The 12091-nt window shown below is 39.3% G+C and overlaps 1 protein-coding gene across 7 annotated transcripts in view; it reads right to left on the bottom strand.

The window, feature by feature from the left end:
• The window catches only part of KIF21A (kinesin family member 21A), a 168029-nt gene that overhangs the window by 38129 nt on the left and 117809 nt on the right, over positions 1–12091 (bottom strand). For all 7 annotated transcript variants that reach the window (XM_036758758.1, XM_036758762.1, XM_036758759.1 and 4 more), the window contains one exon: positions 1522–1623. In XM_036758758.1, coding sequence (XP_036614653.1) covers positions 1522–1623 — 102 coding nt within the window. The remainder of the gene's footprint in view (positions 1–1521; positions 1624–12091) is intronic.

The following is a 12091-nucleotide window of genomic DNA, read 5'->3' as shown; positions in this document are numbered from 1 at the left end:
GGTTTCAAATTAAAATGAAACTGTATATTTCAGGTTATTTTCTTTCCCCTTTGATTTCTTAATGAATGTCTAAAAATCAGTATTATTATTGCCACACTAATAATGCTGGGATTCATTAGACTTCTAGGGCTTTTATCTTTGCTTGATGCAAAAGCTAAATTACTTTCACATGTTTATCTGTTCTAAAATCTTAGGATAGAAAAAGACAAGCTAATGAAAAACAAACAGCACAAGTGATTCTGCTACCTTTAATTACCTAAAAAAAGATACTTTACAAATTAAGGTCTAAAGTGAAGAAAGGTGTTAAGTTTCATAGTGGAAATTAGGTAAGTAGGTAGAATTAAAAGAAGAATCAGACAAAATTTTAAAAGTCAACTAGCTCAACCCCTCATTCAATATAGAAATTTCCCATGCAACATCCTGAAATATAGACTGAGTAAGTCTAACTCTTGCTATACAGACATAGATGGCTGAGATACATAGCCATACCTCACACAGCACTTGTTAAAGCAATGTTTTTTCACAGTAACATCATTAATACATAGAATCCTAGAGTTAGAAGGGATCTGAGATTCCTTACATAAAGCATAATGTTGTAAACAAGGCCTACCTTAACTTTCCATTTAATTCAGTAGATTACCTAAACTACTACGAGTGACAATTCCAGTTAGTACCTAAGTCCAGGTGCAGATAGGTGGTGCAGTGGATAGAAAGCCAGGCCTAGAGTCAGGAAGACCTCACTCAGTTCAAATCTGGCCTCAGACACTTACTAGCTGTGTGACCCTGGGCAAGTCACTTAACCCTGTTTGCTTCTCTTATCTAAAAAATAAGTTGGAAAAGGAAATGGCAAACCACTCCAGGATCTTTGCCAAGAAAACCTCAAATGGGGTCATGAAAAGTCAGAACAACTAATCAACAAAACAACAACCACCTAAGTCCAGTGATGTGAACTCCTCCATAAGAATCAGTCTGAAAATAAGACCCATTCCTGAACTGCCAGTTAAATCAAAGGATAAGAGCAATAGGCAGTTTTAAGGACAAACAATTTTGAAAGACTTAAAGGCTCTGATCACTACAATGATCAGCCACAATTCCAGAGGCCTAATGATAAAATATGCTACCCACCTTCTGATAGAAAAGATGGACTAAGAATTCAGACTGAGACATTTGGGGGGATATATCCAATGTGGGAATTTGTTTTGTTTGACTATTCAAGTTTGTAACGAGATTTTGTTTTTCTTACTTTCTCAATGCAAGGCACAGGAGGATGAGGGTGGGGGGTTTACTAGAGAGAAGGTGGAAGGAAGAGAAGGTTCATGAAAATAAATAAAATTTAATTTTAAAAAATCAGTTTGACATGTATGTGAACATGAACACATTTTCACAGAACCAATGAATGCTATTAGTCATGAAGATGTGCTTACATAGAACTGGGCTGGACCTGACTAATATATTCCAGGACAGAATAAGTACTTCATACTATATTTAGTGTATTCACTAAATCATGTATTCATACTTTACCTTATTAATGCCCATTGACAGAAAATGGTCTAGAAGATATCGAGCTTCTGTAAGAGTACAAGCATTTATCACTGCTGTGACATCCAGGGTCTCTCCTTCTTCCTGAAGCAAAAACAAAATTGTGATCACTAATTTGAGTTAAATGAATTAATTACTCTACACTGAAAGTTCATTGTGCTCTCCATGTCTTAACAACTTACCACTGCTAATGTAATTATTCTGACTTTTATATTACAAAAGACAGGTGTAACTGAAAAAGTAAGTGGGCCAGTCATTTAGTAAGAACAACGGAGTTCAAATTCTACTATGACAACTCTAAAATTTAAAAACAAACCAAAAAAAAAAAAAAAACCACAAAAGGAAAACTTCCAAAGGTTTATAACAAAACATGGAAAAAATTTACAACAAATGAGAAGATAAAGAAGGGTAGTAATCTCTATTAGTGGAAGGAGTACCCACACTGAAGAAATCATGGATCCTCCTAGTATCACATTTGTTATTTGTAAGGCAATGTAGACAATTTAGAAAAGCACAATATGTAGTCTCTGCCTTCAACATGCTTACACTGTATTAGGAAAAAAAGACATAGGTACATGTATGAAAAGAACTCTATATAATATTATATTATATATCATAAGGAAATATATGGCAGTATAAGTGCCATATCAATCTTAAGTCAGAAGGAAAGACTACTTCAGAATAGGGTATCATAAAAGTACAGATTCACAAAGTCTGAAGGAGCCATAGAGACCATCTATTCCAACTCTTCCTTAAAGTATGAATCAGTAGTGTTAAGAAAAAAATTACATTTATATGGTATTGTTTCCTGTTTTACAGATGACAAAGCTGGGGCCTTAAGCAAGAGAGAAGTTAGGTTTAAGCTTGCCTTTAATGGTTGAGTAGTATTTAGATAAGGAATAGATGTAGGAGGGCATTCTAGGAAAGGAAGAACACATGATGAAAGCCATAAAGTAAAGAGAGTATATTTGGGGGCAGCGGGGGGGTGGGGGAAGGTGGGAGGTGGGGAAGAGTTAGAGAAGGAATCATATATCAGTTTGACTAGAATGAAAGGCATATGTAGAGGACTAGTGGAAAATAAAGTTGGAGAAGTAGGTAAAAATTAAATATTGGAGAGTGCTGAATTTTTGTTCCTACTTCAAGATTATTTAGAATAAAAAAATGCTGAATAAAGGTCCCTGACCCTTACAGTTATCTCTGTTGTAAACAAATAAGATTTTAAAGTAAGTAGTATGAATATGGGTTTAAGAAATACATGTGATAGGATGGAACCAAGATGGTGGAGAAATGGCAGGAGCTTGGTTGAGCACTCCCAAATTCCCCTCCAAATAATTTTAAAACAAAACTTTAAAATAACACCCCCCAAAGAGTTCTAGAGTGGCAGAATGAAAAGAAAGATGCCGTGAAACAATTTTCCAGCCCAAGACAACTTAAAAGGTCAGGAGGAAGGTCTGTCTCCCTAAGGTGAGAGTAGAGCACAGACCTCTCCTGGCAAGCCAGCAGCCAGTCTCCCATCACCTTCACAAGCAAGCAGTGAGGCCACAGGCCCCTGTATCAGGCAGCCCGTAGTGGGTCACACTGAGAACAAGCCAGCTGCAAGGCTTGGGAGGTGACTGAACCAGGAGCAGCAGCTTCCAGAGCTCTTAGCACACAGATGGTAAGGGGGTTGAACAACTGGTCAGAAGGAAATTAGAGGACACCCTTTGCTGGCACTGGGAGGCAGGAATCTGTTGAATTGCCCATAAGCAATTCTGGGTTGCAGTCCCAGAGCAAGGAGAAGCACTAGTACACTAGAACATGTGGCTACAAGGGGAGGAGGACCCTGGTCACAGTTCCAGGTTGTTCCAAATTGTGGCTGCTCAAAGACCAGAGCATAGGCCAGAGCAGTAACCACACCTCCCCCACCCCTTTCGAGATGCACAAATTTTAATTCATTCAATTAATGATTAAAAAACAGATACACAACCATTAATCATCACAATGATTCTCACCACCATCATCAACATCATGATGATTGTCACTGGAATTTTCCTTCAGAATAAAAGGTAGTAATTAATAATAATAGTACTATGTGTTAGGTAACATAAATCTGAAACCCCTACACACACACCTATAAAGTTGCTGTCTTGAATTAAAAAAAAATAAAAGCAATATTTAGGATAACACTTTAAAAGGAAAACAACTATTCACTTCTTGGTTAAAAGCTGAGGAATAAGAGATAATAGTACAAGTATGTGAATTCTGAGTTGTTTGAATGGCTGGACCCAAAGAGGAATCATTAATGGTTTGATATGCACTTGAAAGACTTTCTCACAGTAAAGCCAATCAGTAAGTGAAAGATCTTTTCCTGCCCACTGAATAGGCCTCCAGTGCAACAAAGGGAGGCCTGATTAGAGACAGGCCCACACCCTTTCACTAACTAGATGTGTGGCCCCAGGCTTAAACCCTTTTGCTAGTTACCAAAATAATTTGCTAGTTTGCAAGAGTCCTGAAGCCCTCAGGGCCCTAAGGGGAGTTGCTAAGACCAGAGCCAATGGTATGTGCACTGAGTTCTAGTCAATCAAGGCTAGGACTGTATAAAAAAGAGAACCTACAACTGTGAGCAGCAGAATTCAGAAGCAGACACAAAGGGAAAGCCAGCAAGCATCAAGACTTCAGAGCATAGAGTGCTGAATAAAAGAGAGTTGTGGAGATTAAGGAACTCAGAGCCAGCAGAGCAGCAGGAGAGAGTGCTGAGCAGAGAGTTAGGATTTATGAGTGATCTTTTATAGGAAGGCCCTAACAGCAGGGGGAGGCTACAGTATGGCTTGGTTCCTTGCGATAATATTTTGTTATAATTTCCTTGTTACTACAGTGAGGCGGGCTTACCAGTTTTGGAATATTATTGCTACTATATAAAATTGGGGGCATTGATCCTTGGATTTGATCCCCTGGAGTCTAAATAAATGTTATACTTCCTCAGCCTTCGACCTAGAGAATTCCTTATACTTCTCAATTCCAGAACCACTCAGGCACGTCCATGGCCCTCTTTGAGGTCATGAATTTTGCCTTACTACCATAATCACCTTCCTAGAAAAGCATCCCAAACTTCTAGGCTTGACCTTGGGCAGGCTACTTCAGTGACATAGATAAGGGCACAAACAGTATGCTAATCAACTTTGCAGATGACATCAAACAAGGAAGGATAGCTAACACATGAGAAAACAGTATCCAAAGAGATCTGAACAAACTAAAACTCTGGGCACAGTCCAAATAAGATGAAATGTAAGAAGGATAAATGTAAAGTCTTACCCCTGGGTCAAAAAAAAATCCATTTCTAACACCATCACCTCCCCCTACTCTTTTGCAAAAGTCATGATCCACAGATGTAGAATATTTCATATATCAGATTTTGGGATAATCTGGTTAGTTTTGTTAGAGCTTTCTTACTCATTTTAAAAAATTCTTTATTATGAGAGAGAGTTTTCTGGGAGGAGGGAAAGGGAGAATAATACAGGGGGAATGTAGAAGAGGTAAGTCAATTAGTAAAAGTCTATTTTTTTTTTTAAATCAGCTCCTCAAATATAAGGTAAGGGAGGCATGGTTAAATGGCAGTTCACCTGAGAAAGACCTAAGGGTTTTTAACAAACTGCATAAACTGAATCAGCAGTATAATAAGGCAGTCTAAAAGGCTAGATTTCAGACTGTATTAAGGAGAGCACAGCTTTCTCACCTAGGCAGGAGATCTTCTCTCTTTGCTCTCCCTGGTGAGACCACACATGTGGTCAACATAATCTTGTCTTCTGGGCACCACCTTTTAGAAATGACATCACTAAGTTGGTGCGGGCAGGGGAAAGGGGCGGAGCCAAGATGGTGGAGTGAAAGCTGGGACTCACCTGAACTCTCACATAAACTCCTTCAATATCTCTAAAAGGTGAATCTGAACAAATTCTAGAGCGGCAGAATCCAAAAAGAGATAGAGTGTGGCAGATTTACACTCCAGGACAACCTGGAGAGTTATATCGGGGATCAGGATGGGCTCTTAGCACTTGTTCGGCCAAGTGCCCTTGAAGAGTTTGGTCTTTGTTTCCTTTGATTAATTCAGTGTCTTTGATTGAGTCTTACTAAGTGCTAAGCCCCAGGCCCAAACCCCCTATCTATCACGTGCTAAGCCTATGTGGGTGTGAATTGGTAACTAAGGTGGGGCTTCAGGTGGGGCAATGAAGGGAGGTGCTAACACCAGAGCCAATAGAAGGAGCCCAAGTTCTGGTCACTCAGATGACCTTCGATGCCGTCTGAAACTGTATAAAAAGAGAAGCTATTTGCTTAGGGCTCTCCCTCTTGGTTGCTGATGTGAAAACTAAAAAATCTAATCTTAAAGAAAGAGTGGGTCAAACAACAAATCACAGAAACAATCAATAACTTCATCAAAAAGAATGACAATAATGAGATAACATACCAAAACTTATGGGGTGCAGCCAAAGCAGTTTTTAGGGGAAATTTTATATCTCCAAATGCTTACATAAATAAAATAGAGAAAGAGGAGATCACTAAATTGGGCATGCAACTGAAAAAAGCTAGAAAACGAATAAAATAAAAATCCCTAATTAGGCTCTTGGACTTTGTTAACTTCTTCTGGCTGTATGTTTTGGTCTTCTTTTTCGCCAAAGAAAGATTCCAAAGTCAGTCTGAATCTGAGTCCATTTTTGCTGCCTGGCCATGCTCCCAGACAACTCCTTGACCCTTGAGTTTTTGTTGGGGTATGACTGCTTGTAGAGTAGACAGTACTTTGTCACAAACTTGAGGGATTGTGCTGTTGTCTTCAGAGCTATTTCTACACAGCACCAGTGCTCCTCCTCCCCCAAGAACTGCCAACCTGGACTGGACTCAGATCTTAAGCAGGCTCTGCACTCCTGCTCTGATCCACCACTTAATTCTTCCCACCATGTGGGCCTGGGGCCAGAAGCAACTGCAGCTGTAGTTCTGTAGCTGCCCCACCTCTGCTGCCCCCGGGCAATGGTGGAACCATGAACTCCTTCCACTCTGTCCCCCGCAGTTTTTCCCACGAACCTTCTCTGTTGTCTTTGGTGTTTGTGGGTTGAGAAGTCTGGTAACTGCCATAGCTCACTGATCCAGGGCTCTAGGGCCTGTTCTGCCTGGTTCCAGGTCTGGTTGGTCCTGCCACTGCCCACGCTGGGTTCAGCTCCCCTCTACTCCCAGCTCCTTGTGATAGACCCTACCCAGCAACCATCCAGGCTATCCTGGGCTGGAGCTCTGCTTCCCTCTGCTATTCCATGGGTTCTGCTGTTGTAGAATCTGTTCAGAGCCATTTTTTATCAGCGTTTGGAGGGTCCTGGGGGAGAGTCCTAGGCAAGTCCCTGCTTTCCAGCCACCATCTTCTCCACAACGATTTAGATTTGACTTTATTTGTGTGGAGTGTTTTGTAATTGTGTTTGTATAGTTTCTGGGTTTGTCTTGGTAGGTAGACTAACAAGTATTTTATTTTGTTGTTATTGTTGTTTAAAACAACTTTTAAATTTATTTTTTTATTTTTAGTTTACATCGCTCAATTCCACAAGTTTTTGAGTTCCAAATTTTCTCCTCCTCCCTCTGCCCCCAACCCCCACCCCAAGATAGCATGTAATCCGGCATAGGTTCTACATATACCTTCACATAAAACTTATTTACAGAATAGTCAAGATGTAAAGAAGAATTATGACCAATGGAAGGAATCATGAGAGAAAAAACAAAACCAAAAAAGAAAAAAAAAGAGAGAGAGCAAATAGTTTGCCTCAGTCTGCATTCAGACTCCTTAGTTCTTTCTCTGGATGGGCATAGCTTTTTCCATCATGAGTCTTTTGGAGCTGTCTCTGAACCTTGCATTGATGAGAAGAGCCAAGTCTATCAAAGTTAGTCCTTACAGACATGGTGTGCCTGTAATCATGTATAATGTACTCCTGGTTCTGCTCCCCTCACTCAGCATCAGATCATGTAAGTCTTTCTGGGTTATTTTGAAGTCCATCTGCTCCTCATTTCTTATAGCACAATAGTATTCCATTACATTCATATACCACAACTTGTTTAGCCATTCCCCAATTGGTGGATATCCCCCTGATTTGCAATTCTTTGCCACCACAAAAAGAGCTGCTATAAATATTTTTGTACATACGGGTCCTTTTCCCACTTGTGTGATCTCTTTGGGATACAGCCCTAGAAGTAGTGTTGCTGGGTCAAAGGGCATGCACATTTTTATAGCCCTTTGGGCATAGTTCCAAATTGCTCTCCAGAATGGTTGGATCAGTTCACAACTCCACCAACAATGTAACAGTGTTCCAATTTTCCCACATCTTCTCCATCATTTATCATTTTCCTGTTTTGTCACGATAGCCAATCTGACAGGAGAGATGTGGTACCTAAGAGTTGTTTTGATTTGCATTTCCCTAATCAATGACTATGGATACATTTAATTTCTTCCTCTGAAAACTGCCTGTTCATATCCTTTGACCATTTATCAACTTGGCAATGACTTGTAGTCTTATAAATTTGACTCAGTTCCCTGTATATTTTAAATATGAGGCCTTTATCAGAGACACTGGTTGTGAAGATTCTTTCCCAATTTTCTACTTCCCTCCTAATCTTTGTTGTATTGGCTTTGTTTGCACAAAAACTTTTCAACTTAACATAATCAAAATCATCCATTTTGCATTTCTATCTCTCTATCTGTTTGGTCATAAATTCTTCCCTTCTCCATAAATCTGACAGGTAAACTATTCCTTACTCTCCCAAAATGCTTATAGTGTCAGCCTTTATTCCTAAATCATGAACCCATTTTGACTTTATTTTGGTATACAGTGTAAGATATTGGTCTATGCCCAGTTTCTGCCATACTGTTTTCCAATTTTCCCAGCAGTTTTTGTGGAATGCTAAGTTCTTAACCCAGGAGGTGGACTCTCTGGGTTTATCAAAGAGTAGATATTTTTTATTTTATATTTTGCAACCAAATCATACTATTCACCATTCCATAATCTCATCTCCAGACAATAAGTCCTAGAATGGGATTTTTCTACATCTTTCTCTGTTGAAACAAGGCCCAGCACAAGTACAATCTCCTCTATTAAGTTTTTTCCTGATTTTCATGCCCCACTCCAAACTACTTACAAGATCTCTCCCTCCTTAAATATTTCATATTACTTTATTTGGACCTCTCTTAGGTACTTAATGTAACATTCTCTCACAGGCCACAAGTGGCGCTGAAGACCTCATGGAACAGGAAGTTTGAACACTATGGTAAATGTACTTAAGTGTGCCCATGAGACTATCATGTGATTTAAAGAGCAAGGAGAGATTACACAAGTTGTATTGAGGTCCTGTCCAAGGCTTGCACTGAGGTGGTCAGCAATAGTCTTCAAGAAGAAAGACAGAAGGGGCAGCTAGGTGATGTAGTGAGTAGAGCACTGGCCCTGGAGTTGGGAGGACCTGAGTTCAAATCCGGCCTCAGACACTTTACACACTAGCTGTGTGACCCTGGGCAAGTCACTTAACCCCAATTGCCCTGCCTTCACCCCTGCAAAAAAAAAAAAGACGAAGAAGAAGAAGAAAGACAGAGGCATGGAAGGAAGACTAGAGTGTGGTAAAGACAGCCAAGAATGCTCAGGTCCTTCAGTGTAGCCAGTGTCATGAGTTATCCCAGGCAAGTTAAGTATAAACCCTACAGTTAGGGAACTTTTTCCTAGCTATGACTCCTAGAGGCTGACAGAATATCTCCTTTCACCTACCCTATTTTTTCTATATTCTTTCTCCTTCCCTCCAAAGAGATTTAAGTCTAAAGTTTCCTGTTTCTTCAATGTTTGAGCAATATTTTTGTTAAGCCTGCAGCTTTATGAGGAGTATGAAATGAATTTGCCAGACGTATAGCTTTCTTTCACCACTATGATAAGTAGTATTATCACATTCTATCATGTATCATGGTGATTTGTCTTCATATCCCCCTTACTGGAATATAGATTTCCTGAGGATATGGACTTATCTTTCCATCCCTAGTATATAAAATAGGGCATGTACATAATAGATACTTAATAAATATTTTTTAAAATTGTTAAACTTTTTGAACTAGTTATAACCTTCAAAACGCTTCAAATAACAATGATTCATTATTACTTAAAACCTACTTCAAAATACAGATTTTTTATATAGCAAGCATATATAGTTAAAATCAAGTAAAATGAAGTATGTAGATTGAACAAACTAACTAAACTAAAGAATCTTTATATTTCCCACAGTGCCGAACAAAGTGTTTTACAAAACAGGCCCTTAATAAATGTGTTGAACTGAATATAAATTTCACAAGGGAGGAAGGAGAGGAGGAATAAATGCTGGTCAATTAGGGGAAAAAAGAAAGAATAAAAGATGAATAATAAGGACTTCTTGTGCCAATATGGCGGAGTGAGGAAGGAACAACCCAGATTCCTCCCAAATTCCCCTCCAAAAAACCTTATGACAACCCTTCAGATTAAAATTTTGTAGCTGAGAGGCAGCTTACCTGCCCAAGACCGTTTGGAGGGTCAGCAGAAAAGGTCTATCTCACTGGGGTAGGAAGGGAGTTCAGTCAGGCCATAACCCAAAGGGCATGCAGGGAGGCTCCAAGCCCCACTGTGCAACATACCAGTGAGGCCCTGCCTCCAGTGTAAACCCAAAGCAAAGCTGAGCCCCAAAGCAAGCCAGCAGTCCCTGCAGACCAACAGCACAGTGAGGCCCCAGTTCAGGCTACCAGCAAAATCCTGCCCCTCCACTGTTGGCCAGCAGAGAGCCCCTGACCCTAGGACAGGCAAACAGCAAGAACCCACCCCTAAGAGCCAGCCAGCAGCAAGGCCCCAAATCTGGAGCAGGTCAGCAACTAGACTGAAGCCTCTGGGACAAGCCAGCAGAGAGGCCCTACACCCCATTACAAGCCAGCAGGGAGAACCCCACTTCCAGTGAAAGCCAGCAGCTGGGCTCCAAGGCACAGTGCAAGCCAGCAGCTAGACCCCAAGGCCTAGTGCAAACCAGCAACAAGGCCCAGAGGCCTAGCACAAGTAGCTTTGGACATTGCCTTCTCCACTTCAGGAGTAGAGCTCAACTTTTTCATACAAGTACAAAATCTAAAAACAGAAAACTAGTAAGCAAAAAACAAAACAAAGAAAAAAGTACCTAACCATAGAAAGTTACTGTATGACAAAGAAAATCAAGGCACAAATTTAGAGGATGGCTATCATGTCAAAATGACTACATGCAAAGCCTCAAAGAAAAGACCTTATGGAAGAGCTCAAAAAGGCTTTAAAAAGTAAAAAAAAAGTAAGAGAAAAATTGAGAAAAGAAATAAGATACAAGAGAATCATGAAAAGAGTCAACAAGTTAGTAGAGGAAGCACAAAAAAAATGAAATATATATATATATATAAGAAAATTCACTGAAGATAACAACTCCTTAAAAAATAGAATTGGCCAAATGGAAAAGGAGGTAAAAAAATGAAGCTCACTGAAGAAAGTAATTCCTTAAAAATCAGAACTGGGTAATTAGAAGCTAATGACTCCATGAGACATCAAGAAACAATAAAACAAAATCAAAAGAATGAAAAAATAGAAGAAAATGTGAAATATCTCATTGTAAAAACAACAGACCTGGAAAACAGATCAAGAAGAGGTAATTTAAGAGACCATCTGGAAGCTATGATTAGGGGAAAAAAAAAAGAGCCTAAACATCATATTTCAAGAAAAACTGTCCTGAGAGCAACCAGAAGGCAAACTAGAAATTGAAAGAATTCACAGATTACTCCTGAAAGAGATCCCAAAATGAAAACTCCCAGGAATATTATAGCCAAATTCCAGAGCTCCCAGGTCAAGGAGAAAATATTGCAAACACCCAGAAAGAAACAACATGAAGCCACAGTCAGGATTACATAGGATTTAGCAGCTTCTACATTAAAGAACCAGAGGGCTTGAAATATGTTATTCCAGAAAGAAAAGGAGCTAGGATTACAACCAAGAAACCCAGCAAAACTAAGTATAATCCTTCAGGGGGACAAATGGACATTTAACAAAACAGAAGACTTTCAAGCGTTCCTAATTAAAACACCAGAGCTGAATAAAAAATTTGATTTTCATATACAAGACTCAAGAGAAGCATGAAAAGGCAAACAAAAAAGAAAAAACATTAAATTGTTTATACTTAATAAGGTTAAATTATTTTTACTTAAGGTTTTATACGGCAAAATGATATATGGAACTCAAAAACTTTATCACTATTAGTGCAATTAGGAGTATACATAGAAAGATTGCAAATGTAAGTAGAATATGATGGAATGATATATTTAAAAAAAATTAATGGGTGAGAAAGAAGACTGCAGTGGGAGAAGAGAGAAAGGAGAGACTGAATAGGGTAAATAATTTAACACAGAAGAGGCACCAAAAGAGCTATTAGAGTGGAAAGTGAGGGAAATGTCTGAACCTTACTCTCATGAGAATTGGCTCAAAGAGGGAAGAAAATACATAATAAACACAGAAATCTATCATACCCTGTAGAGAAGTAAAATGAAGCA

Source organism: Trichosurus vulpecula, chromosome 5 (genome assembly GCF_011100635.1).
Source record: "Trichosurus vulpecula isolate mTriVul1 chromosome 5, mTriVul1.pri, whole genome shotgun sequence".
NCBI classification, from domain to species: Eukaryota; Metazoa; Chordata; class Mammalia; order Diprotodontia; family Phalangeridae; genus Trichosurus; species Trichosurus vulpecula.
This window is presented reverse-complemented; position numbering and strand designations above follow the sequence as displayed.